Source organism: Eptesicus fuscus, chromosome 4 (genome assembly GCF_027574615.1).
Source record: "Eptesicus fuscus isolate TK198812 chromosome 4, DD_ASM_mEF_20220401, whole genome shotgun sequence".
In the NCBI taxonomy this organism is placed as follows: Eukaryota; Metazoa; Chordata; class Mammalia; order Chiroptera; family Vespertilionidae; genus Eptesicus; species Eptesicus fuscus.
The window spans coordinates 44768357-44788704 of NC_072476.1; the positions used below are offsets into that span (position 1 = coordinate 44768357).

General features: G+C 39.5%; 1 protein-coding gene and 1 long non-coding RNA gene across 6 annotated transcripts in view; both read right to left on the minus strand.

Annotated features, from left to right (window-relative positions):
- LOC114232583 (uncharacterized) overlaps positions 1–7390 on the minus strand; it is a 43240-nt gene extending 35850 nt beyond the window's left edge. The window contains exon 1 of the long non-coding RNA XR_008555819.1: positions 6020–7390. This is a non-coding gene — a long non-coding RNA (uncharacterized LOC114232583). The remainder of the gene's footprint in view (positions 1–6019) is intronic.
- A 9715-nt stretch (positions 7391–17105) lies between these two features.
- The window catches only part of AP3S1 (adaptor related protein complex 3 subunit sigma 1), a 57954-nt gene continuing 54711 nt past the window's right edge, over positions 17106–20348 (minus strand). For 2 of the 5 annotated variants that reach the window (XM_028149716.2, XM_008144456.3), the window contains one exon: positions 18547–19168. In XM_028149716.2, coding sequence (XP_028005517.1) covers positions 19040–19168 — 129 coding nt within the window. In that variant the 3' untranslated portion in view covers positions 18547–19039. Of the gene's footprint in view, positions 17174–18167; positions 18393–18546; positions 19169–20348 lie in introns of those variants that run through there. The other 3 variants (XR_008555816.1, XM_054714984.1, XM_054714983.1) reach the window with 3 other exon arrangements.

Below are 20348 nucleotides of genomic sequence, written 5' to 3' on the forward strand. Positions count from 1 at the left end.
TCCCTGTTCCAGTGTGCAAGTTGCTGGGAACATTTGGATGTAAGCATCTCTCTCAGATTGTGGGCTCTTTCTAAACAATTTGAACAGATCCCTATGCTTTCCACATATGGTGTCAATGTTCTCTGGCAATTTTTTTTAAGTCTCAATCTTGACATTTTAATTCATTTTACAGTTGGTTTCTGTGAGTCCCTTTCTTGGTTGTGAAATGTTAGGGTGGTTAATTTGTGTTTCATTAACTTCCCTCAAGCCTGTCAAGATTTCTAGTTTCCTTAGAGCATATGGATGTGGGCCAGACCTGTAAATGGTAGCTGTGCACTGACCCTTTCCAATAGAAGCCAAGGTGGGGGGGGGGGGGGTTCTCTGCATGGTAAGGAAAGCAGGTCTGACTGACAGGAAGAGGGAGGGAATGAGCAAGGCTGAAACATAAGCAGCAACAGGTTTTCCCAGAAGTGGTGGAATTTGCCAAGGGACATATTGGGACACAGGGCCTGCCAGGAACATGGTGCAATTTTTAGCCACATTTACACGAGGAGAGAGCACAGCCTTAGCATTATTACCTCTGAATGAGAATGTTCACAAAACTGAGAGGACATGGACAAATTCTGATCTCTCAGAGAATTACATCTGGGAATTCTAAGGGATATAATCTGGCCACACAATCCAGGAAGAAGCTCCAACATCTGTTCCCCTGTCTCTGGGCCCAGGCTGGGATCCCATGAAGCCAACTGGCAAATGTTTTATTTCCTCTAGTCAGAAACACAGCCTTTTGAGAAACCTAAATTCACCTTGACTTTTCTCCCCTTTTCACAAGTTGTTTTCTTATTGGGCTTTGTTTTTCTCCTAGTCAGATGTTCTTCATAATTACTTCAAACCTTAAACTTGGACACACTCAAAAAGATAAATGCTGCCACTGCAGATTCTGAGAGCCTGGAAGACAGGAGCTTCAGAAAGCACTAGAAACAAATTTTAAACATCAATTACTTAGAAATGGATCTAGGTGTTTTACATACATTTGAATTTACTCTCCACGAATCTCTTGTTGGCTCTGTCTGGATCCTTCCGTTGCCATAATTGCTCAGGGGTAACACTGGTGTGGTATAAGTAAAGTTTTACTTTTATCATCTCTGCCCCACTGTCTAACCCTTTACAAATAATCACCTTGACTTGCACACAACTGCTTTTCTGATATAAATAAAGGATTCAATTATGTTTCCTTTTAATTTATTCCTAGTCCTAGAGTTACTGTAGGTCTTACAAATTCTCCAAGAACTCTGACAGCTTGTAATTGTCTACAGCCAAATACCTTCTTCAGGGTGGAGCCTTAGAACAGTGTGTTGATGATACTTAGGCTTTAACATTCCCCTAGTAAAATTTTAACATACTCCTCTAAGAAGACAAAAATGTATGATTTCCTGAAAACTATAAGCCAGTAATCTGGATGAATTAAAGCATTAATATTATGTACTCACCATATACTAGAAATCCAAAATGAAGGCCCATTGAAAAGTAAATGATTTAGAAGAAATTAAAAAAAAATTTTTTAATTGATTTTTTACAGAGAAGAAGGGAGAGGGATAGAGTTAGAAACATCGATGAGAGAGAAACCTATCAGCTGCCTCCTGCACACCCCCTACTGGGGATGTGCCTGTAACCACAACCGAGGTACATGCTCTTGACGGGAATCGAACCTGGGACCCTTCAGTCCGCAGATCGACGCTCTATCCACTGAGCCAAACCCGTTAGGGCTTAGAAGAATTTTTAATATTTTCTCCTTTCGAGTTCATTTCTGTTTTGGTTGGCTTTTTTGGAAATCAACATATGTGAACACTTGACTTGTTCTAGTCAGATGTTTTTGGGCTCTTGGCCTGGCACACAGAACAGCAATGATGGGAAGACAAATGGGGAAGAAGATGAAGACACCAGGAAATGGGAGTGAGACTCAGACCATGGGTTTTGTTGCTTGTCACTGGACTCTGATAACTTCTGAAAACTGTTGCAACCTGTTTTGTATGTTTAAAGAGGGATGTCAGTTTCCAAGATAAATGAAGTTTTCTTTAAGGTCACATATTACTTCACAGCAGAGATGGGGGCCATTTCTACTTGCACACAGAAGACATTCCAGGAATACACATTTACTAAATTTAGATAAGTTCCTAAAGTTTGTGTGTGACTTCCATTTTTATAAGTTGAATCATACTTTTAAAACATCTGGGGAGCACATTTAATGGAATACTACATTGGGTAATTTGTAAATTTAATACCCACCTCCTGATATATCTGTTTTGTAAGCAGAATTGGGTTTATCAGGTTTTCTTATAACTGAGCACACAGGCCCAACCTGTGTGGCTCAGTGGTTATGTGTTGACCTATGAACCAGGAGGTCACTGCTCTATTCCCTGTCAGGGCACATGCCTGGGTTGTGGGCTTGATCCCCAGTAGGGAGCATGCAGGAGGCAGCCAATCAATGACTCTCTCTCATCATTGATGTTTCTATCTCTCACTCCTTCTCCTTACTCTCTGAAAAAAAAAAAAATTAAACACACACACACATGCGCACACACACACACACACGAGCACACAGATTCTCTGTTCTTCATCTGCAACAAGAGGGAAGTGGACTCAGTGATTTTGGATACTTCCAATGTTAAAATTATAAGGTTTTCAACACTAAAGATTTTTTTTTAATTATAAGGTTTCAGGGGCCAGGGTAAAGGGGGGCAATGAGGGTAAAGGAGGCATGTGTAATACTTTCAATAATGAAGATATATTTTTAAAAATTGTAAGGTTTTAGAACTAACCTCCAAATAATATTAAATTAGAAATTGAGAGATTAGGCCATCTTTTCTGTTTTGAGGGATAGGGAGAAAAAAGAATAGAATGATTCTTCTCATGTTTTGTCTTCTTTTCTTTTATTCATAACTAACCCCTTATTGCAATTACATTCATCTGAAATAACAATTATTTGTATTGAGCCAGATACACCTCTCACATTAGACAGAGCTCTACTATGGCTTAAATCCATTGTTTGCTCTTAGACACGCTTTACTTATTGGCTACAAATGAACTGAGCTCTCCAGAGCTGAGGTGAGAACACTTGAGCATTCCTCCTTTCTGCAGTGGTTAACTGTAAAAGATCTTATATATCTTAACAGCAAAATCACAAAATCAAGGTCCTTTTCTCTTTTTATTTTGTGGGAGTTCCCACAGGGAAAAAAAAAATGAGAACATCTTTTTTGTTTGTTTTGTATACAATTATAAATATAACTGATGGATTATGGTAACTTAGTAAACCCTCTTTTGCACCAAATTTTATCCCACAAATCCCTACACAATGAAACAGTATGTTGGTTCCTATCATAACTAGAATATTATCAAGATAAAAAGATCTTGATGGTTAGCACTTTTTCTCCATCTTCATGTAGAAAACATAGTGTCTTTAATACTTTGATAGAAAGAACATAATTATTCAAAATAATTCAAGCAGTTTAGAAAATTACCACAAATTCCACTAGTCATATACAGGAGTCCTTAAAATGTGGTGGACAGCATTACAGGCATCTCTCTATGTATATATACAGAGAGAATTGATGGAAGAACAGATGGATGTATGGGTGGGTGGAATGAAAGAAGGAAGGAAGAAAGGAAGGAAGGGAGGAAGGGAAGGAAAGAGGGAGGGAGGGAAGAAAATCATACTATACATGCTTTTGGATTTAAAAAATGTTTTTTTTAATATTTATAAATTTTAGAATAGTGTTATATTTACAGAAAAATTCCAAGAGTAGCACAAAGGTTCCCTCATACCAACTATCCAGTTGTCCCTACTATTAATCTTACATTAGTGTGATAAATTTATCCAAACAAATGAAACAAACATTATTAATAACTAAAGTCCATACTTTAGTTGAATTTTCTTATTTTTATCTGATGTCCTTTTTCTGTCCCCAGATCTCAACAAGATACCATATTGCATTGTCATCGTTTCCCCTTAGGCTCCTCTAGATTTTTGACAGTTTCTCAGAATTTTCTTGATTTTGATGACAGGTCAGGTAACTTTGTAGAGGGTCCTCAGTTTGGGTTTTTCTCATGATTGGGGTTAGGGTTCTTAGAAGAAAGATTGCAAAGGTAAAGGGCCATTCCTATCACACCATATCCAGGGTACATGCTATCAACATGACTCATCCCTGACAAGGTTAACCTTAACTGTAGGGTGAAGCAGTGTTTGTCAGATTTCTCCACTCTTGTTCCTCTTCCCATTTGGTATTGTTTGGGTCGACATTGTTATGCAAAGTCCATACTTCAGGGATAGAGAATTATGCTCTATCAAGTTGAGAGTATAGAACCTACATAAATTTGAAATTCTTTTGTACAGATTTGTCGATTGTTTATTATTTACCTACTCATTTATTTGTGTCAGTATGGACTCAGAGATATTTACTTTATACTTTGGATTATAATCCAATACTATGTTATTTATTTTGTTCTTCAAATTGTTTTAAGCTATGGCCATTGAGAGTTCTTTCAGTTGGCTCTTGGGTCCTTTTGATATGTGCCCATTGTCTTGTTTTGTGAGCACTCCCTTACTTTCTGGCACCTTAAGAGAGCTCTGTTTCCCTTTACTGAAGAATGGCGTTTAGAATCCAAGATCTGGGTGCTGAGTGTGCTCATTGCCTCTAGGGTATGGCACTTCTTTCCTTTTTGCTTCTTCTAGACCCTCTCAGCTGACAGAGTAAAGAAATACATGTGTGTATACTAACCACTATATATGTGGTTAGCTATCTCATGTGTGATTCACAATCCTCTTCTAAGCTTACTGGTTGTTGGCAGAATTCAATTTTGCTTATATATATATATATATATATATATATATATATATACTATATAATAAAGATGTAATATGCAAAAGTAACGACCAGATCACAGATCAGCAGGAGGGTGGGGCAGCAAGCTATTGGGGGGGAGGGAGGGGAAGGCAGAGGGAGCTACAGGAGGGCAGCAGCAAGCTACTGGCTACAAGCGGGCAGCGGAGAGCTATAAGAGGGGGCAGGGCAGCAAGCTATGGGGGGGACGGGGACAGTGAGTTACTGGTGAGCTACTGGTGCACAGATTCTATATGCCTCCATCTATATGTATATTAAGCTAACCATGACTTCATACTAATGTCTCCAATTCTAATGCATTACCTCACATTTTGTAGATATTGCAACTGTGGAGAAGTATAAGCCAAATTGATCTTCCCATCTTCTACATAACTCACTTTTCCTAACAATTTTGCTTATCTTTGAAATTCAGTAACTTCACAGGCCATGTACTGGGTTGATCATTTGCCTGGCCCCCGACTCCATGGGAGGAACATAAGTGTTCAGAAAAGGAAGCCATCTTCTCTACAATTCCCAGGCCAAGCCCTATGGTGGTGGCCCCAATCCTGGAACAAGGAGTTCTCTTCTATTGTCCAGCCTCTCCTGTTGTCCAGATTGGGGAGGAGGGGACTTTACTCAGGGCAAGGAACTCCAAGAAAGTAATGTATAATTTCATTAAAATTACTTAATTTTAAAATTTGTTTGAATTTGTACAGAGCAAAACTCCTTGTCTGTGATATACAGTTCCATGTCTTCTGACAAACGTATGGAGATGTGTATCTACCACCACAGTCATAAAACAGAAGTTAACTTACCTCCCCCCACCAATTCCCTCCTGTTGCCCTTTGTAGTCAACCTCTCTCCAGTTTTTGTTATCCACTGACCTATTCTTAATCGCTATAGTTTGGCCTTCTCCAAAATGTTGTATAAGTAGAATCTTATAGTAAGCAGCCTTTTGGCTCTAGCTTATTTCACTTAGCAAAAATGCATTTGAGATTATTCCATGTTATTGCATAAAATAACTTAATATCAATATACTAAATCAGCATAGTTTAGATTTTTGCTCTAGTCATTCCTGTGAATGCCTGTATTAGTTTTCTATTGTGGCATAACAAATTACCACAATCTTGGGTACTTAAAACAACACCTATATATTAACTCACAGTTTCCATGGGTCTGGAGTCCAGGCACAGCTTGGCTGAGTACTCTGTTCAGGGTCTCACAAGGCTGCAGTCAACATGTCAGCCTGGGCAGCTATCTCATCTGTGATTCACAATCCTCTTCTAAGCTTACTGGTTGTTGGCAGAATTCAGTTCCTTGCAGCTATAGGACTGAGGTCCTTGTCCTATCAACACTTTGACTTTTGTGCAGTAAAACTGATTTTGGATTTTTCACCTCCAGAACTGTAAGAGAATAAACTTGCAGGTTTTAAGTTTAAAGCCACTAAATTTGTGGTAATTTGCTATAGCAGCAATGAGAAACCAATACATTGCACATTAGAAGAAAAGTGTATATCCAGAGGATATGTTAAAATACAGTAGGAATTCTCAAACTCTTTTAATTGCCAACTCTGGTAAGTAATAAACTTTATATCAATATCTAAGATGAACAAGCATCCACAATTGTATACACCCAAACAAATAATCAAAATTTTTCCAAGTCTATATTTACTCTACAAAGTATACTCTAATATTTTCTGTACTATTTTATTCTATTCCATTATTTCATTTTTTTACGATTTTTTTTTTTTTTTTTTACTGATTTCAGAGAGAGAGGAAGGGAGAGGTAGAGAGGGATAGAAACATCAATGATGAGAAAGAATAACTGATCAGCTGCCTCCTGCATGCCCCCTACTGGGGATCAAGCCTACAATCTGGCACGTACCCTGATCAGGAATCAAACTGTGACCTCCTGGTTCATAGGTAGACACTCAACCACTGAGCCATACCAGCTGGGCCATTATTTCATTTTTTAAAGAAAATGCTGGTTAGTACCCACTAAATTGATTTCATAATCTCCTGAGTATCTTGAAAAACACTAGAGTTCAGGGAAGAGACTAGATCTTAGGAAAGGAAGATTGGGATCCACTGAGTTAACTTTAAACGTCAACCTCCTGACAGCATTTGATAAATGCTTCTGAGCAGCTCACAGGTGGTGTCATTGCCATCAGAGGCCTTAACAGTGCAACGTTTTCCCCAGGAATTCTGAATTCTCTATTCCAATGGTTCTCAACTGAGGGTGATTTTGCAGCCCAGGGGACATGGGCCAATGTCTAGAAATATTTTTGCCATTATAACTGGGAGATAGGCCATTACTGGCATCAAGTGGGTAGAGGCTAGGGATGTTACTGCTAATCACTCTACAATGCACAGGAAAGCCCCCACAACAATGAGTTATCTAGCCCCAGATGTCAACAGTGCCAAGGTTGAGAAACCAAGCTCCAGTTGCCTCTTCCTCAGCTGTGTTCAGATTGTATTCATCTCTTTTGAGCCCTTCTGCAGGCTTGTCCTCCTTTATGATGTCATATGGTCCAAAATTATGCCTTTCCTACCCAGCATAAAATATTCACAAGCTCTTGTGAATTAGGTTTGTGTTTTAGTCCATTTGGGCTGCTATAACAAATACACAGACTGGGTAGATTAGAAACAGCTGACATTTATTTCTCACAGTTCTGGAGGCCGGAAGTCCACATCAGGGTGCCAGTGTGGTCGAGTGAGGGCCCTCTTCCAGGTTGCAGACTTCTTGTTGTATCATCATATGTTGGAAGAGACAAGCAAGCTCTAGGGAACCTCTTTTATAGAGGCACTGAGACCATTTATAAGGCCTCTAGCTCATGACCAATCACCTCTCAAAGGCCCTAACTCCTAATAACTTTACCTTAGGGTTAAATTCCAACATATGAAAATTGGAGTGACACATATTCAGACCATAGCAGTGCGTGATAAGTTGACAGCTGCATTTTAAAAAGTTTATTGATAAATCAGAAAGCAGCGATTGGTGAAACGTGAAATGTGCAAGAATCTCCTTGACACACGGTGGCTTATTCCAGGCTGCTGCTCTCAGGGAACTAAACTACCACACCTGGAACTTGTTTTAAACTGCCGAACTACACAGTACGTAGCTCACCTAGTCATCTGAAATGAGCTGCTTTGGGTTGTTAGATTTTACTACAGTCAGACGTAAGGTACATGTGAAAATCTTATGAGTGGGACACAGGTAGCACTGGCCCACTGAAAACTGAAAAGGTAATGACTTCCACACTATAAAGCCATTTAGGAGTTTTTTTCACTCTAAACATAATTTTACCAGTCCCTAATTCTAAGTATTCCATCATAGGGCACAAGAAAATAGCTTAAGGGAAGAAGGAATAGTCAGTAATCAGCTTTTGTTGTTTCTACAAATAACTCATATAAAATATACCAGATGTTTAGGAAATGATATCTAATTAAAGCGAACTGGGGCAACTCTCTGAGGGAGGCGCAGGCCACAGTCACAGGGCCAGCTCACTGGGGTAGGGGTGGGCGGTGACACACATAGAGCGAGTGGTGGTACTTAGTGTCCAAGGGTGGGCTGTGAAAACAATCTATTTTATCTTTCATGTTTCGGGGGAGGTCTTTGGGGAAAATATCACATGTATTGTTAATTCCAGAATGAATGGTTTTACAGTTTGGGTATTATTGTCTCTCCTACTTTCACAGGAACAGAAAAGCACCTATAAAAATAAACCCCAGGAAGTGAAAGCTACATTACAAAGAAGGTTTTAAACATAATAATTAGAATTCCTGCCTTCTGAAACTAAGAGAGCTTTACTGTGGAAAATACTCTGATCTTCATTTCTGTGCTGCAATATCTACCCTGAACCCTGGGGCAGGTTGGAGTCCTAATGAGGAGAGGTCCTAGGAAACCAGACTTCAGGAGCTTGCATAGTTAAGAAAGGTGTCTAAACGAAGTTTCCAGAAGGCCACTGTCCCAAGAACAAGCCCTTTAAAGTAAAATATATTCTTTGCTAACCAGTCAGGACTCTTCTGTACTTGCATGTATGTATTTCCCTCTGCAGCAAAGACATACTTTTTTTTTTTTTTTAAGTGACCATTTTATTAAGTGCTGACCCAGTGTTTGGCACTATGCTAAGCACATTACATGGATTAGTCCATGCAGTCCTCACAGTAATTCTATGAGGTAAGCAACATTGGTATTCCCACTTATACATTAGAAACCCAAGGCTTAGGAGATTATTTGGCTTAACAAGGGACCACGCCAGGATTAGAATCAGGCGATTTGATTCTAGAGGTCATGCAAATAATCATCCTGGAACACACGGCGCATGGGATTCTTTCAAGCCCTGCCATAGATTTATTTTATCATGGGCTCAAAGTGAATGGAATGGTTAAGGTATCGATTGAAATAGGAGAGTTCTATGCGTTTTTCTATTTACATTTTCCAGTCATATCAATTTCTTTTTTTTTTTAACTAAAATATATTTGACATATAACATTGTGTAAGTTTAAGGTGTACAACATGTTGATTTGATACATTAAATATTACAGTATGGTTGCCATTAGAACTAGCACCTCCATCACAGCACATAGTTCTCATTTCATTTTTGGAGGGGGGAATAATTAAGATCCAGTCTTTTAGCAAGTTTGATGTTTATAATATCACTAGAGGCCCAGTGCATGAAACGCGTGCACGGGGGGTGCGGGGGGTCACTCAGCCCGGCCTGCACCCTCTCGCAATCTGGGACCCCTCGGACATACCTCTTGTAATCCAGGACTGCTGGCTCCTAACCACTTGCCTGCCTGCCTGCCTGATCACCCCTAACTGCTCATCTGCCTGCCTGATCGCCCCCTAACCGCCTCTGCCTGCCTGCCTGATCCCCCCAACTGCTCTCCTGCCTGCTTGATGGCCCCTAACTGCTCGCCTGCCTGCCTGATCGCCCCTAACCACCTCTGCCTCGGCCCCTGCCGCTGCGGCTCTATCTGGAAGATTCCGGAATGACGTCCAGAAGGTCATTCAGCTGTCCAGTCTAATTAGCATATCACGCCTTATTTATGTCTGTAATCACCATACTGTGCATTAGATCTCCAGGACTTATTTATGTACAAGTTGCAAGTTTGCACATTTAAGCAACGTATCTCCTATTCCCCCATTCTCCAGCACATCATGCTTATAATATTTTTATATGTTCTTGAATTGTTTGCTAATATTTTATTGAGAATTTTTCATCTATAGTTATCAGGAGTATTGATCTATAGTTCTCTTTCCTTGTAATGTCCTTATCTGGCTTTGGTATCAGGATAATGCTGGCCTTGTAGAGTGCCTTTGGAAATGTTCCCTCCTCTTCAATTTTTTGGAAGATTTTGAGGACTTGCATTATTCATCATATTTTTAGAATTTACCAGTGAAGCCACCTGGTCCTGAGGTTTCCTATGTTGAGATGTTTTGATAACTGATTCAATCTTGTTACTTGTTATTGGCTTTTATTTTCTATTTATTCCTGATTCAGTCTTGGCAGATAGTGTTTCTGGGATTTATGATTGTCTAATTTGTTATCATGTATTTGTTCATAGTAGTCTCTTATGATCCTATAGGTTTTTTTTTTATAGTATCAGTTGCAATGTCTCCTCTTTCATTTTTGAGTCTTCTTTCTTTTTTCTTGGTTCTAGCTAAAGGTTTACCAATTTTATTTTTTCAAAAAGCTAGCTCTCAGTTCTGTTGACCTTTTCTATTGTTTTTCTGGTCTCTATTTCATTTATTTCCACTCTATATTATTTCTTTCCTTCTGCTAACTTTGGGCTTAATTTATTCTTTTTTTTTCTATGTAAAGATATGCTATTTTAGATCTAATTTCTTAATGTTTGCACTTATTGTTATAAACTTCTCACAACTGCTTTTGCAGCATCCCATAGGTCTTGCTATGTTGTGTTTCCATTTTCATTTGTTTCAAGATATTTTTTATTTTCCTTATTTCTTATTTGACCCATTGTTCAGAAGTGTGTTGTTTACTTTTCACATATTTGTAGATTTACTAGCTTTCCTCATTACTGATTTCTGGTTTCATATCTTTTCTAGTAGGAAAATATATTTGGTATGATTTTAATCTTCTTAAATTTGCTAAGCTTTTTTTTTTTTTTGTCCTATCACATGATCTATTCTGGAGAATGTTCTGTGTGCACTTTAGAAGAATGTGTATTCTGCTGCAGTTGGATGGAATGTTCTATACATGTCTGTTCAGTTCATTTGATCTAAACTATGATTCAATTCCAATGTTTCCCTGTTGACTTTCTGTCTGGATGATCTATCCATGGCTGAAGTCCCCTACTATTATTATATTGTCTCTGTCTCCCTTCAGATCTGCTAGTATCTGCCTAATATCCTATCTAATAATAGACAAATATGCAAATCGACCATACCTCCGACACACCCACAAGCCACGCCTACCATCCAATCAGAGCGAGTATGCAAATTAACCCAAACCAAAATGGCTACAGCCACAGAGAGCAAGGTTTCCTAGGTAACAGAGGAAGCCAAGCTTTCTGCCAGCCGTTGCAGGCCTAAGCCTCCACTCAAGCTACAAAGTTTCAATTATAGAAGGTAAACAAATTCAAACAAATGGCGACAGAATGGAGCTTGAGAGAGCAGGCCAGGGTTGCCGCCGGCAACAGGGGAAGCAAAGCTTTCCTCACACCCTGGCTGGGCCCACCCGCTTAAGGCAACAAAGTTTCAATTATAACCCCAACACAAATGGCTTCGGGCCTCGGAGGGATCCCCAGGCTTGGCTCTGCTTCAGGCTACAAAGTTTCAATTGTAGAAGGAAAATAAATTCCAGATACCAGGGCCTCCACTTGCATTGCCAGGGGGCGTGGCCAGCCTGCAAACCACCACAGGCCACTCACTCAGGCCGCCCCACGCCCGAAGGGAACCCCACCCTGATCAGGGACACCCTTCAGGGCAAACCAGCTGGCCCCCACCCCTGTACCAGGCCTCTATCCTATCTAATAAAAGAGTAATATGCAGATTGATCATCACTGCAACACACAATATAGCTGTCCCCATGTGGGCAAAGATCCTGTCCCCATGTGGACACAAGATGGCCACCACAAGATGGCCAGAAGGAGAGGGCAGTTGGGAGGCACCCGGCCTGCAAGGGAGGGCAGTTGAGAGGGACCAGGCCTGCAAGGGAGGGCAGTTGGAGGTGATCAACCCTGCAGGAGAGGGCAGTTAGGGGTAACCAGGCCGGCAGAGGAGGGAAGTTGGGGGCAAACAGGCTGGCAGCAGAGTGGTTAGGGGGTGATCAGGCTGGCAGGCAGAAGCGGTTAGGGACAATCAGGAAGGCAGGCAGGCAAGCAGTTGAGAGCCAGCAGTCCTGGATTGTGAGAGGGATGTCCAACTGCCCGTTTAGGCCCGATCCCGGCAGGATCGGGCCTAAACGGGCAGTCGGACATCCTTTGAGGGGTCCCAGATTGGAGAGGGTACAGGCTGGGCTGAGGGACAACCCCCCTCAGTGCACGAATTTCGTGCACCGGGCCTCTAGTATTTAGATATTAGGCACATATATGTTTATGATTATATCTTATATATCTTGGTGTATTAGCCCCTTTATCCTTATACAATGGCATTCATTGTCTCTTGTTACCATTTTTGGATTAAAGTCTATTTTGTTTGATGTAAGTATGGCTACCCCAACTTTCTTTTGGTTTCAACTTGCATGAAATATCTTTTCCATCCCTTTACTTTGAGCTTATGTATGTCCTTAGAACTAAAGTTCTCTTGTAGGAAGCATATAGTGGGTCTTGTTTTATCTCTTCAGCCACTTTGTGCCTTTTGATTGGTGAATTCAATCCAATTACATTTAGAGTAACTACTGATATGAAAGGACTTATTACTGCCATCTTATCAATTGCTTTCTGGTTGTTCTGTATTTCCATTGTTTCTTTTTCTCTGTTTATGCCTACATTTTGAAGTTGGTGACTCATCAGCTTCATGACCTTGGATGCCAAAATCTTTCCCCAGGTTTGGGAAGTTTTCAGCTATTATTTTAAAAAAACAAACTCTGTTCCCTTCTCTCTCTTATCTCCTTCTGGAACCCCAATTATTCTAATACTTGCCCTTTTGATTAAGCCTTAGATCACTGTGGCTTTCTTTTATTTGTTCTCCTTTTTGTTCTTATTGTTCTTTCTCTTTGTTCACTTCTGTTATTTCTAAATTCCTATCCTCTGTCACTTATTCTATCTTCTATCTGCTCTATTTTACTTCAGATGCTCTTTGTTGTAGTATTCATCTCAATGAATACTTCAACTTCAGAGTTTTTCTTTGGTTCTTTTTAAAATAATTTCTATCTCTTTAGTAAAGAGTTCATTTTGTTTGTTCATGTACTTTCCCCCTAATATTATTTAATTTTCTGAGTTTTTTTTTTTTGTAATTCACTGAAATTTCTTCAAAACAGCTATTCTAAATTATCAGCTAGATTGCAGTCTTCTGCAGCTTTGAGCTCAGTTGTTGGAGAATTATATCTTTTGGGGGTGACATATTTTGATTTCACATGTTCCTTGTATTTTTGCATTACTGTTTTCCCATTTGAAGTGGCAGACACCTCCTTAAATCTTTTTTTTTTTTAAATATATTTTATTGAATTTTTTACAGAGAGGAAGGGAGAGGGAGAGAGTTAGAAACATCGATGAGAGAGAAACATCGATCAGCTGCCTCCTGCACACCCCCCACTGGGGATGTGCCCACAACCAAGGTATATGCCCTTGACCGGAATCGAACCTGGGACCTTTCAGTCCGCAGGCCGACGCTCTATCCACTGAGCCAAACCGGCTAGGGCCTTAAATCTTTATGGTTGTTTTCCCATGTGTAGTGATCATTGGTGTTGCTATGTTTGGGGTTTCCTCAAACTTTTGAATGGGTAGACCTGCTCCACTCTTGCTGCTTCTTGTGGCAGACTTCTTAAGCTTTTACATCTCTTTTAGTTCTTATAACTAGGCTGACTGCTGGAAACCTTTCTTTTGTTTCCCAGAAGGTGGCACTATAGCTCCAGTTCGTGATTTCTCCCTTGCCCACCAGAATTTTTCTGAGCACCCCAGAATTGATCTCACTGCTGCACTCGGAAGCACTCACAAAGATCCTCCACAGAGTCAAGGGAGGTGTGAGTTTAGCAACCTCCGGTGATGTGGGAGCCCATGGACCCAGTGGGGAGATTCTCAAGTGGGATACTTATGGGTGAACTTCCTGCTTAAGTCCTGAAGCAGTCATTAGGAACTACTTATTCAATTCCCTTTGATATTCTTATCTGTTTCCTTCCCTTTCTTCTCTCTCTCTCTCAAGTCATGGAGGTTCCACCTCAGTACTCTGGGTGCTGCTGGAGAGAAACAGATTTCTCCAGCCACACCCCACAAAACGGATAGCTAAACATTCACTCACAGCTTTCCACAACACTTGACAGCTTAGCCCCATGCATTGTCACGGGGTGGTGGTGGGTGGTGCTAATGGTGTAGGGCTCTGCCAGAGTCTCTCTCTCCAGTGTGCACAAATTCTTATCTTTTCCACTCTTGATGGTGTGCTGAAATCTTCCCTCAGGTAGGCTGGACTTCTACAAATTCTCTCTTGCCTGAATCTGAACAGACAAGCACTCTCGAGGTTTTTTCTCCTACTGAGGTGAGCAGGGATGGGGCAGGTTCACTAACTCTCTCTGACCCTCAGCCCTTACCAGGTGTGTTAGTCTATTTTTGAAAGCACAGTTAGATGAGAGTCCTCTCAGGTACCTTAGTGTAGGTTGTTGGGTCCTACATCTCCCAATGACGCACTTTTGTTCGTGGTTGGATGACTAATTAGTTGTTTAGAAAGGGGAAAGGAGAAACATCCTACATCGACATGACCTGACATCACTCTCTATCAATTCTTAGGGAGAAATCTATTACAGAAGGTAACCCTATATAATAAAAGGCTAATATGCAAATTGACTGAATGGCAGAATGACCAGTTGCTATGATGCACACTGACAACCAGGGGGCAGAAGCTCAACGCAGGAGCTGCCCCCTGGTGGTCAGTGTGCTCCCACAGGGGGAGCACCACTCAGCCAGAAGCCGGGCTCATGGCTGGCGAGCATAGTGGCAGTGGCAGGAGCCTCTCCCACCTCTGTGGCAGCGCTAAGGATGTCCGACAGACGGCTTAGCCGTCAGTCGGACATCCCCTGAGGGCTCCCAGACTGCAAGAGGGCACAGGCCAGGCTAAGGGATCCCCCCCGCCCCGGCCCAGTGCACAAATCTCATGCACCGGGCCTCTAGTTCTAATATAGAAATTATATCCTCCAAAATCTGTGATCTTACATGAATAATAGTTTAAGGTATCTTCATCTCTTCTTCACTTGCAATAGGTTATTCTTCAGTTTGATCCTCCCCCCGCCCCCACACACACACACACAATACACTATTTTAACTTCTGATTTTGGAGTCTGAGTGAGTTAAGTCAGCATCTGGAGGCCCAGCAGCAAGGTCCTAATTATATCTATTTCCCAACTAGTTAGCATGATAGCTATTTTTTTTTTTTTGGAGCTCTGAAAGACTCTTTTTGGGTTAGACCTCAAAGAGATGTGGAGGAACAAAAGATGGAGACTCTTTTCTTTGCCAACTGGTTTTTTGATATGAGGAGCTTGAAATGACTGGAGGGCAGCTGTAAAGGTTAACATGACTCATGGTGTGCCCCTGAAGGAAGCATTTCATTTCTGGGAACCAAGACCTCTACACCTATAAATCCTAGAGCTGTGAGGACAGGAAGCACAGACTCCCCTACACGGGTCACTGGGAGTGAGGTAAGTGGAGTACTCCTACTCTACCGCTCGGTGCCTGGACCCAGTAGTCTACCTGTTGGAAACAGAGCACTATGTGAGGGTTGCTATTGTTCTATCCTGGAGAATGTTCCCCATCTTCACAGGGTGTCCATCATCATGTGAGCCTTTTTAAAAGACCATTATACTGCTCTATCCGTCCAGCAGCTTCCAAGTTGGGCAGCAAATGACAAGATCACTTGATCTCTGTTCTGAATTCACTGCTGCACCTCTTTTGCTATGAAGCCCTTTGTGATGCTATGTAGGATCCCAGGTAGGTGCTGGAATAGTGATGTTGGCTGTGGCTATGCAGCCAGGAAAGAAAAGCTCATACCCAAACTGTATCAATTCCAGTAAGGATTAATTCATTAACCTTCTAAGATGGAAGGGTCCAAACTTACTTGCCACCAAGTGGCTGCTTGGTTTTCTCAAGGGAAGATACTGTATCAGGGGCTCACCATTGATCTCTGTTATTGGTAGATAAAATACAAGGTGGAGCAAAAGTAGGTTTAGAGTTGTAAGTACACAAAACAGTTTATTCTTGTATTATTATTTACTAATTGTGGAACTGAGGCTGCCACCCTGACCTTGCAGTTAGTTCATTAAGATAATTTACCCATACAAACAACTGTAAACCTACTTTTGCCCCACCCTGTATTCGACACAAGTAGTAACTAAATCAGCCTTGATGAGTAGAAGGCCCATGCCCTTACATATCTGGGCCTTGACAATGCTATTTCCTCTGTCTGGATTACTCTTGCCCCACAAATCTCCACAACTCCCTCCTTACTTCCAGGTTTTTATTCAAATATTACTTCATCAGCAATGCTTTCCCCTACCCACTCTATACATCACAGTAACAGTCCAACTTACTCCCTACCTTGCTACTCCCTATGCCCTTTTCTCCAGCTTTATTTATCTCCACAGTACTTATCATCACCTGACATATTATATATTTGTTTGTTTGTGGCTATTTAAATTTATGCTATAATATAAACTATTTTGTTCCCTGCTATATCCAAGTACCTAGCACAAGCCTGGCATATAGCTGATGCTCAGTAAGTATTTACTAAAGGAAAAAGGAAGGGGAAGAGGAGGAATATTGATTGGTTGTTTGAGCATTGTATTTCATAGAATATAATGGAAATAAAACCCTTTTGATTGTTCCTTTAAAGTATGATCTTGCCCAGAGGTTTCCCTAATTTGGGCACATCCTTAACAAACAAAACTTAATCTTCCCATAATTCCTTTCCCCCCCATCCCTCCCACCCCCCCCCCCCACAAAAAAAAAAAAAAAAAGAAAAAGAAAAAAGAGAAAGGAGGAAATACTGCCAGGCTGCCAGGCACCGTGTGCGGTACTGCATATAGATCCATGAGAACGGGGACTTACTCACCTGGTACACTAGGCACTTAAACATTTGTCAAATGACTGAAGACCAGGGATCTCCCCGAATGTTGCTTTGTATAACCTTCCTCTAAGACTTTTACACATCTGTGAATTGATGGAAATAATCACCGACTGAATTTCCTGTTGCCTCAACAGGAAGAGGCTTAAGAGTCAGATTAATTTTATTGAGAAAAAAATAGTGACTTTGCTCACATCCCACAAATCTAACGAAATGTTTCAGAGAACAGTGGGGAAGGGAAGAGCTGTAAGGAAAAACCTGGTCTCATTGGAAAAGGAACCCCACCCATTGTTCACAAGGTAAGACCAATAAGAAAATGTGGGCCAATTATGAGAAATCAGAATACGAGTGTTAGGACTTAGGAAAATAGTATAGCTTTGACTTTGGGATGGGCCAATCAAGAGGAGTTCCAAAGGGTTTTGTAGTCAAAAGAAACTAAGTATTTGCTAAAATTATTTTTCAACTGAGCAAGAAGAGATCAAATGCAAGGTTTAAGCCTTTATGTATAAAATGGATTCTACAATTTTTAGAAAAAGATTTGTCATGTACCATTCCAAAACTCATCCTAGACAATGTGTTATGGGATACATTACTTTTGATTGTGAAATAATTGAGCTTTAGAATAATTCGGTGAGTTTCCGAATACATTGGAACTGCAGTTCTTGAACCTAATTCATGCCAGAAGGCTATTAGAGAAGCGATTTGTTTGAAAACCGAATCATTCCCCTCCCCCCAATTAGAAATAATGTAAATTGAATTAATTCCAGACCCCCAAATGATTCCATTTTAACCTTTCTCAGTTGCATTGTTTTGTGAGCACTTTCATACTCTTAGCATTTTAAAATTGTGCTAATCGTCGATTTTGCCATGCCATATTCAGTAGCCAGATCAGACACCCAAACACCTCTATCATACCTTGCAATTATTTTTTTTAAGCTCTATTGTTGTTCTCACAACTTTCCTTTTCACTTTGCTGCTATCACTAACCTCCTTAGGACCCATGGGGACTTACTGTAAGTATTTAATAATAATAAGCAGCAACAAAAGAAAACAAAAAATATTCACAGCACAGTTTCCTGAGATGTTAACAATGTGAGGTTTAGTGGTAAACTGACTCAGACTTGCACATTCTCTCCTTTGTTTGCCACCTGAGAAACATGTGACTGATTATACAGGTATCTGCATGAAAGGGTTGTCCAGTTGAGAATTGAAGTTTTGTTTGACAACCAAGACATTTTTTCCGTGAACAACTTGGTCAAGAATTGAATTGTTCGAGATGGGAGATGCTCGAGAACTGAGGTCTGACTGTATTAAAGACAGAAGTATAAATTTAACACATCATCATTAACAGCTGCTTAACAGTGATATAATACACTTTTATTTACTTTGTTGAGTAAGAGGGTCATAAAAAAATTATTGCTAAAGTAGATATCAGGCGAACAGAAAGGTGCTTTAAGAGTCCAGTTACCTTGGAGTTTATTTAAACTAAGAGGAAAAGGTCAAAATGTTTTCATGCAATACATACTTGATTCTTTAAATAACAGTTGTGACAAATAACAGAAAGAATTAAGGAATGCTATACTTGTGATCCATACAAAACACCACCAACATTTTGGGTTGTACATAATTTAAAGAAATGTTTCAAACACTTTCTGAAATACTGTTGTAGCCAATACATAGAAGCATGCCTTAGGTGGGCATAGGAATGCAGTTTAGAAAAGAAATTTTTAAAAAATCACACTGAAACTACTCAATTTCTTTAAAATCACTGAACAAGAAAAACAACATTGAACCGCCATATTGATTTTACACAACTTCTATACAGTACCTCGACTTAAATCCAAGAGCAAAATGTAGGACTCTCCTCCTCTATTTTTGGTAAACAACTGCATGGTAAACTTAGATGACTTTCCCCCCTGGATTTTACCTGGGAGTGGCCTTTTAAATTTTTTTTATTTAAAAGAGGGCAGGTTTGGCACTTTTATACTGATGTCACCAATGTTAATATTTCTTGGGATCTCAGGAAGATTCATATTCTTTACAGCTGAAACAGCACGGGCTGGAGCTCCCGCTAAGCCAGCCTGTATACAGAAGCAAATAAAAGAAAAAGAAGATGTACAACTCAGGTGTAGCTCACCAAAAAACACTAAGAATGGAGGACAATAATAAAAGATTTTCATATAACAAGCTTAGAGACCAGATGGTAAGTTTGAATTGATATGGGATGGTTACATTGAAATACTAATCTATAAAGAGAAAACAGTTGACACATTAAAAAATACAGTGAATACATGCAATGATAATGTAAAGATTTAAACACAAATTAAACTCTACCACTTGTATATTACACATAATATTCAAATGACTAAAAGCTAGATATCCACCTAATATCTTGATATAACTGACATATGGTATAAGCATGAAGCATATTTTACATTAGTTCTTTATTAAAAATCTCATAACAATCATGATATATTTGGGGGTTTTGCTTTTAAAATGACATTTATTATCAATATATGCTGTGAAATAAAAATTAAAAGTAATAGATCATGCTTGTTTAGTTTTTTTACTTAGGGCTAATGCCTTAAAACAATAAAAAAAATTAAAATTTTTAAATTATGGAGGCTATTCTAAACTTTTAAATAAAGTTCAAGGACATTAAAAAAAAAATCAGGCTTTTACAGTAAAGCCTCAATCCAAACAGAACAGGTCTACCTAAAAATGAAACTGCAACAAGAGGATCATTCCAACCTTTGATGCATTAGTAAAGATATAACAATTAAAAATATTCTGTCATATCAAGTAGATTCAACAACATATGTTTAGTTTACAAAATACAAATTTAAACAATAGCATAAATGTAAAAGATAGCATATATAAAATTTAAAATTTATAAATAAAATTTAAAATTCTCTGTACCATTATTGTACAATATTTGGCTTTTATCTTGGTAGGAAAATTTATAATTTTGTGAAGTAATTTTGGAAGAAAATATGCTTAAAAATAAAAGAAAAATTAACACATATCATTTTTCTCAAGTACCTACATTAACAGAATTCATATTTTTTAAGGATTAATTTATATACCAATTTGATTTCATCAATTTTTAGTCATGCTATATAATAAAGCCAACAAACATCTCAATTATGTGGCATACATTGTCTTGCACAAAGATGACAAGTAACACAAACAAATCTTCAACTTTGATTACATTACATATATACAGGGGTTGGCAAGAGTAGGTTTACAGTTGTCTGTATG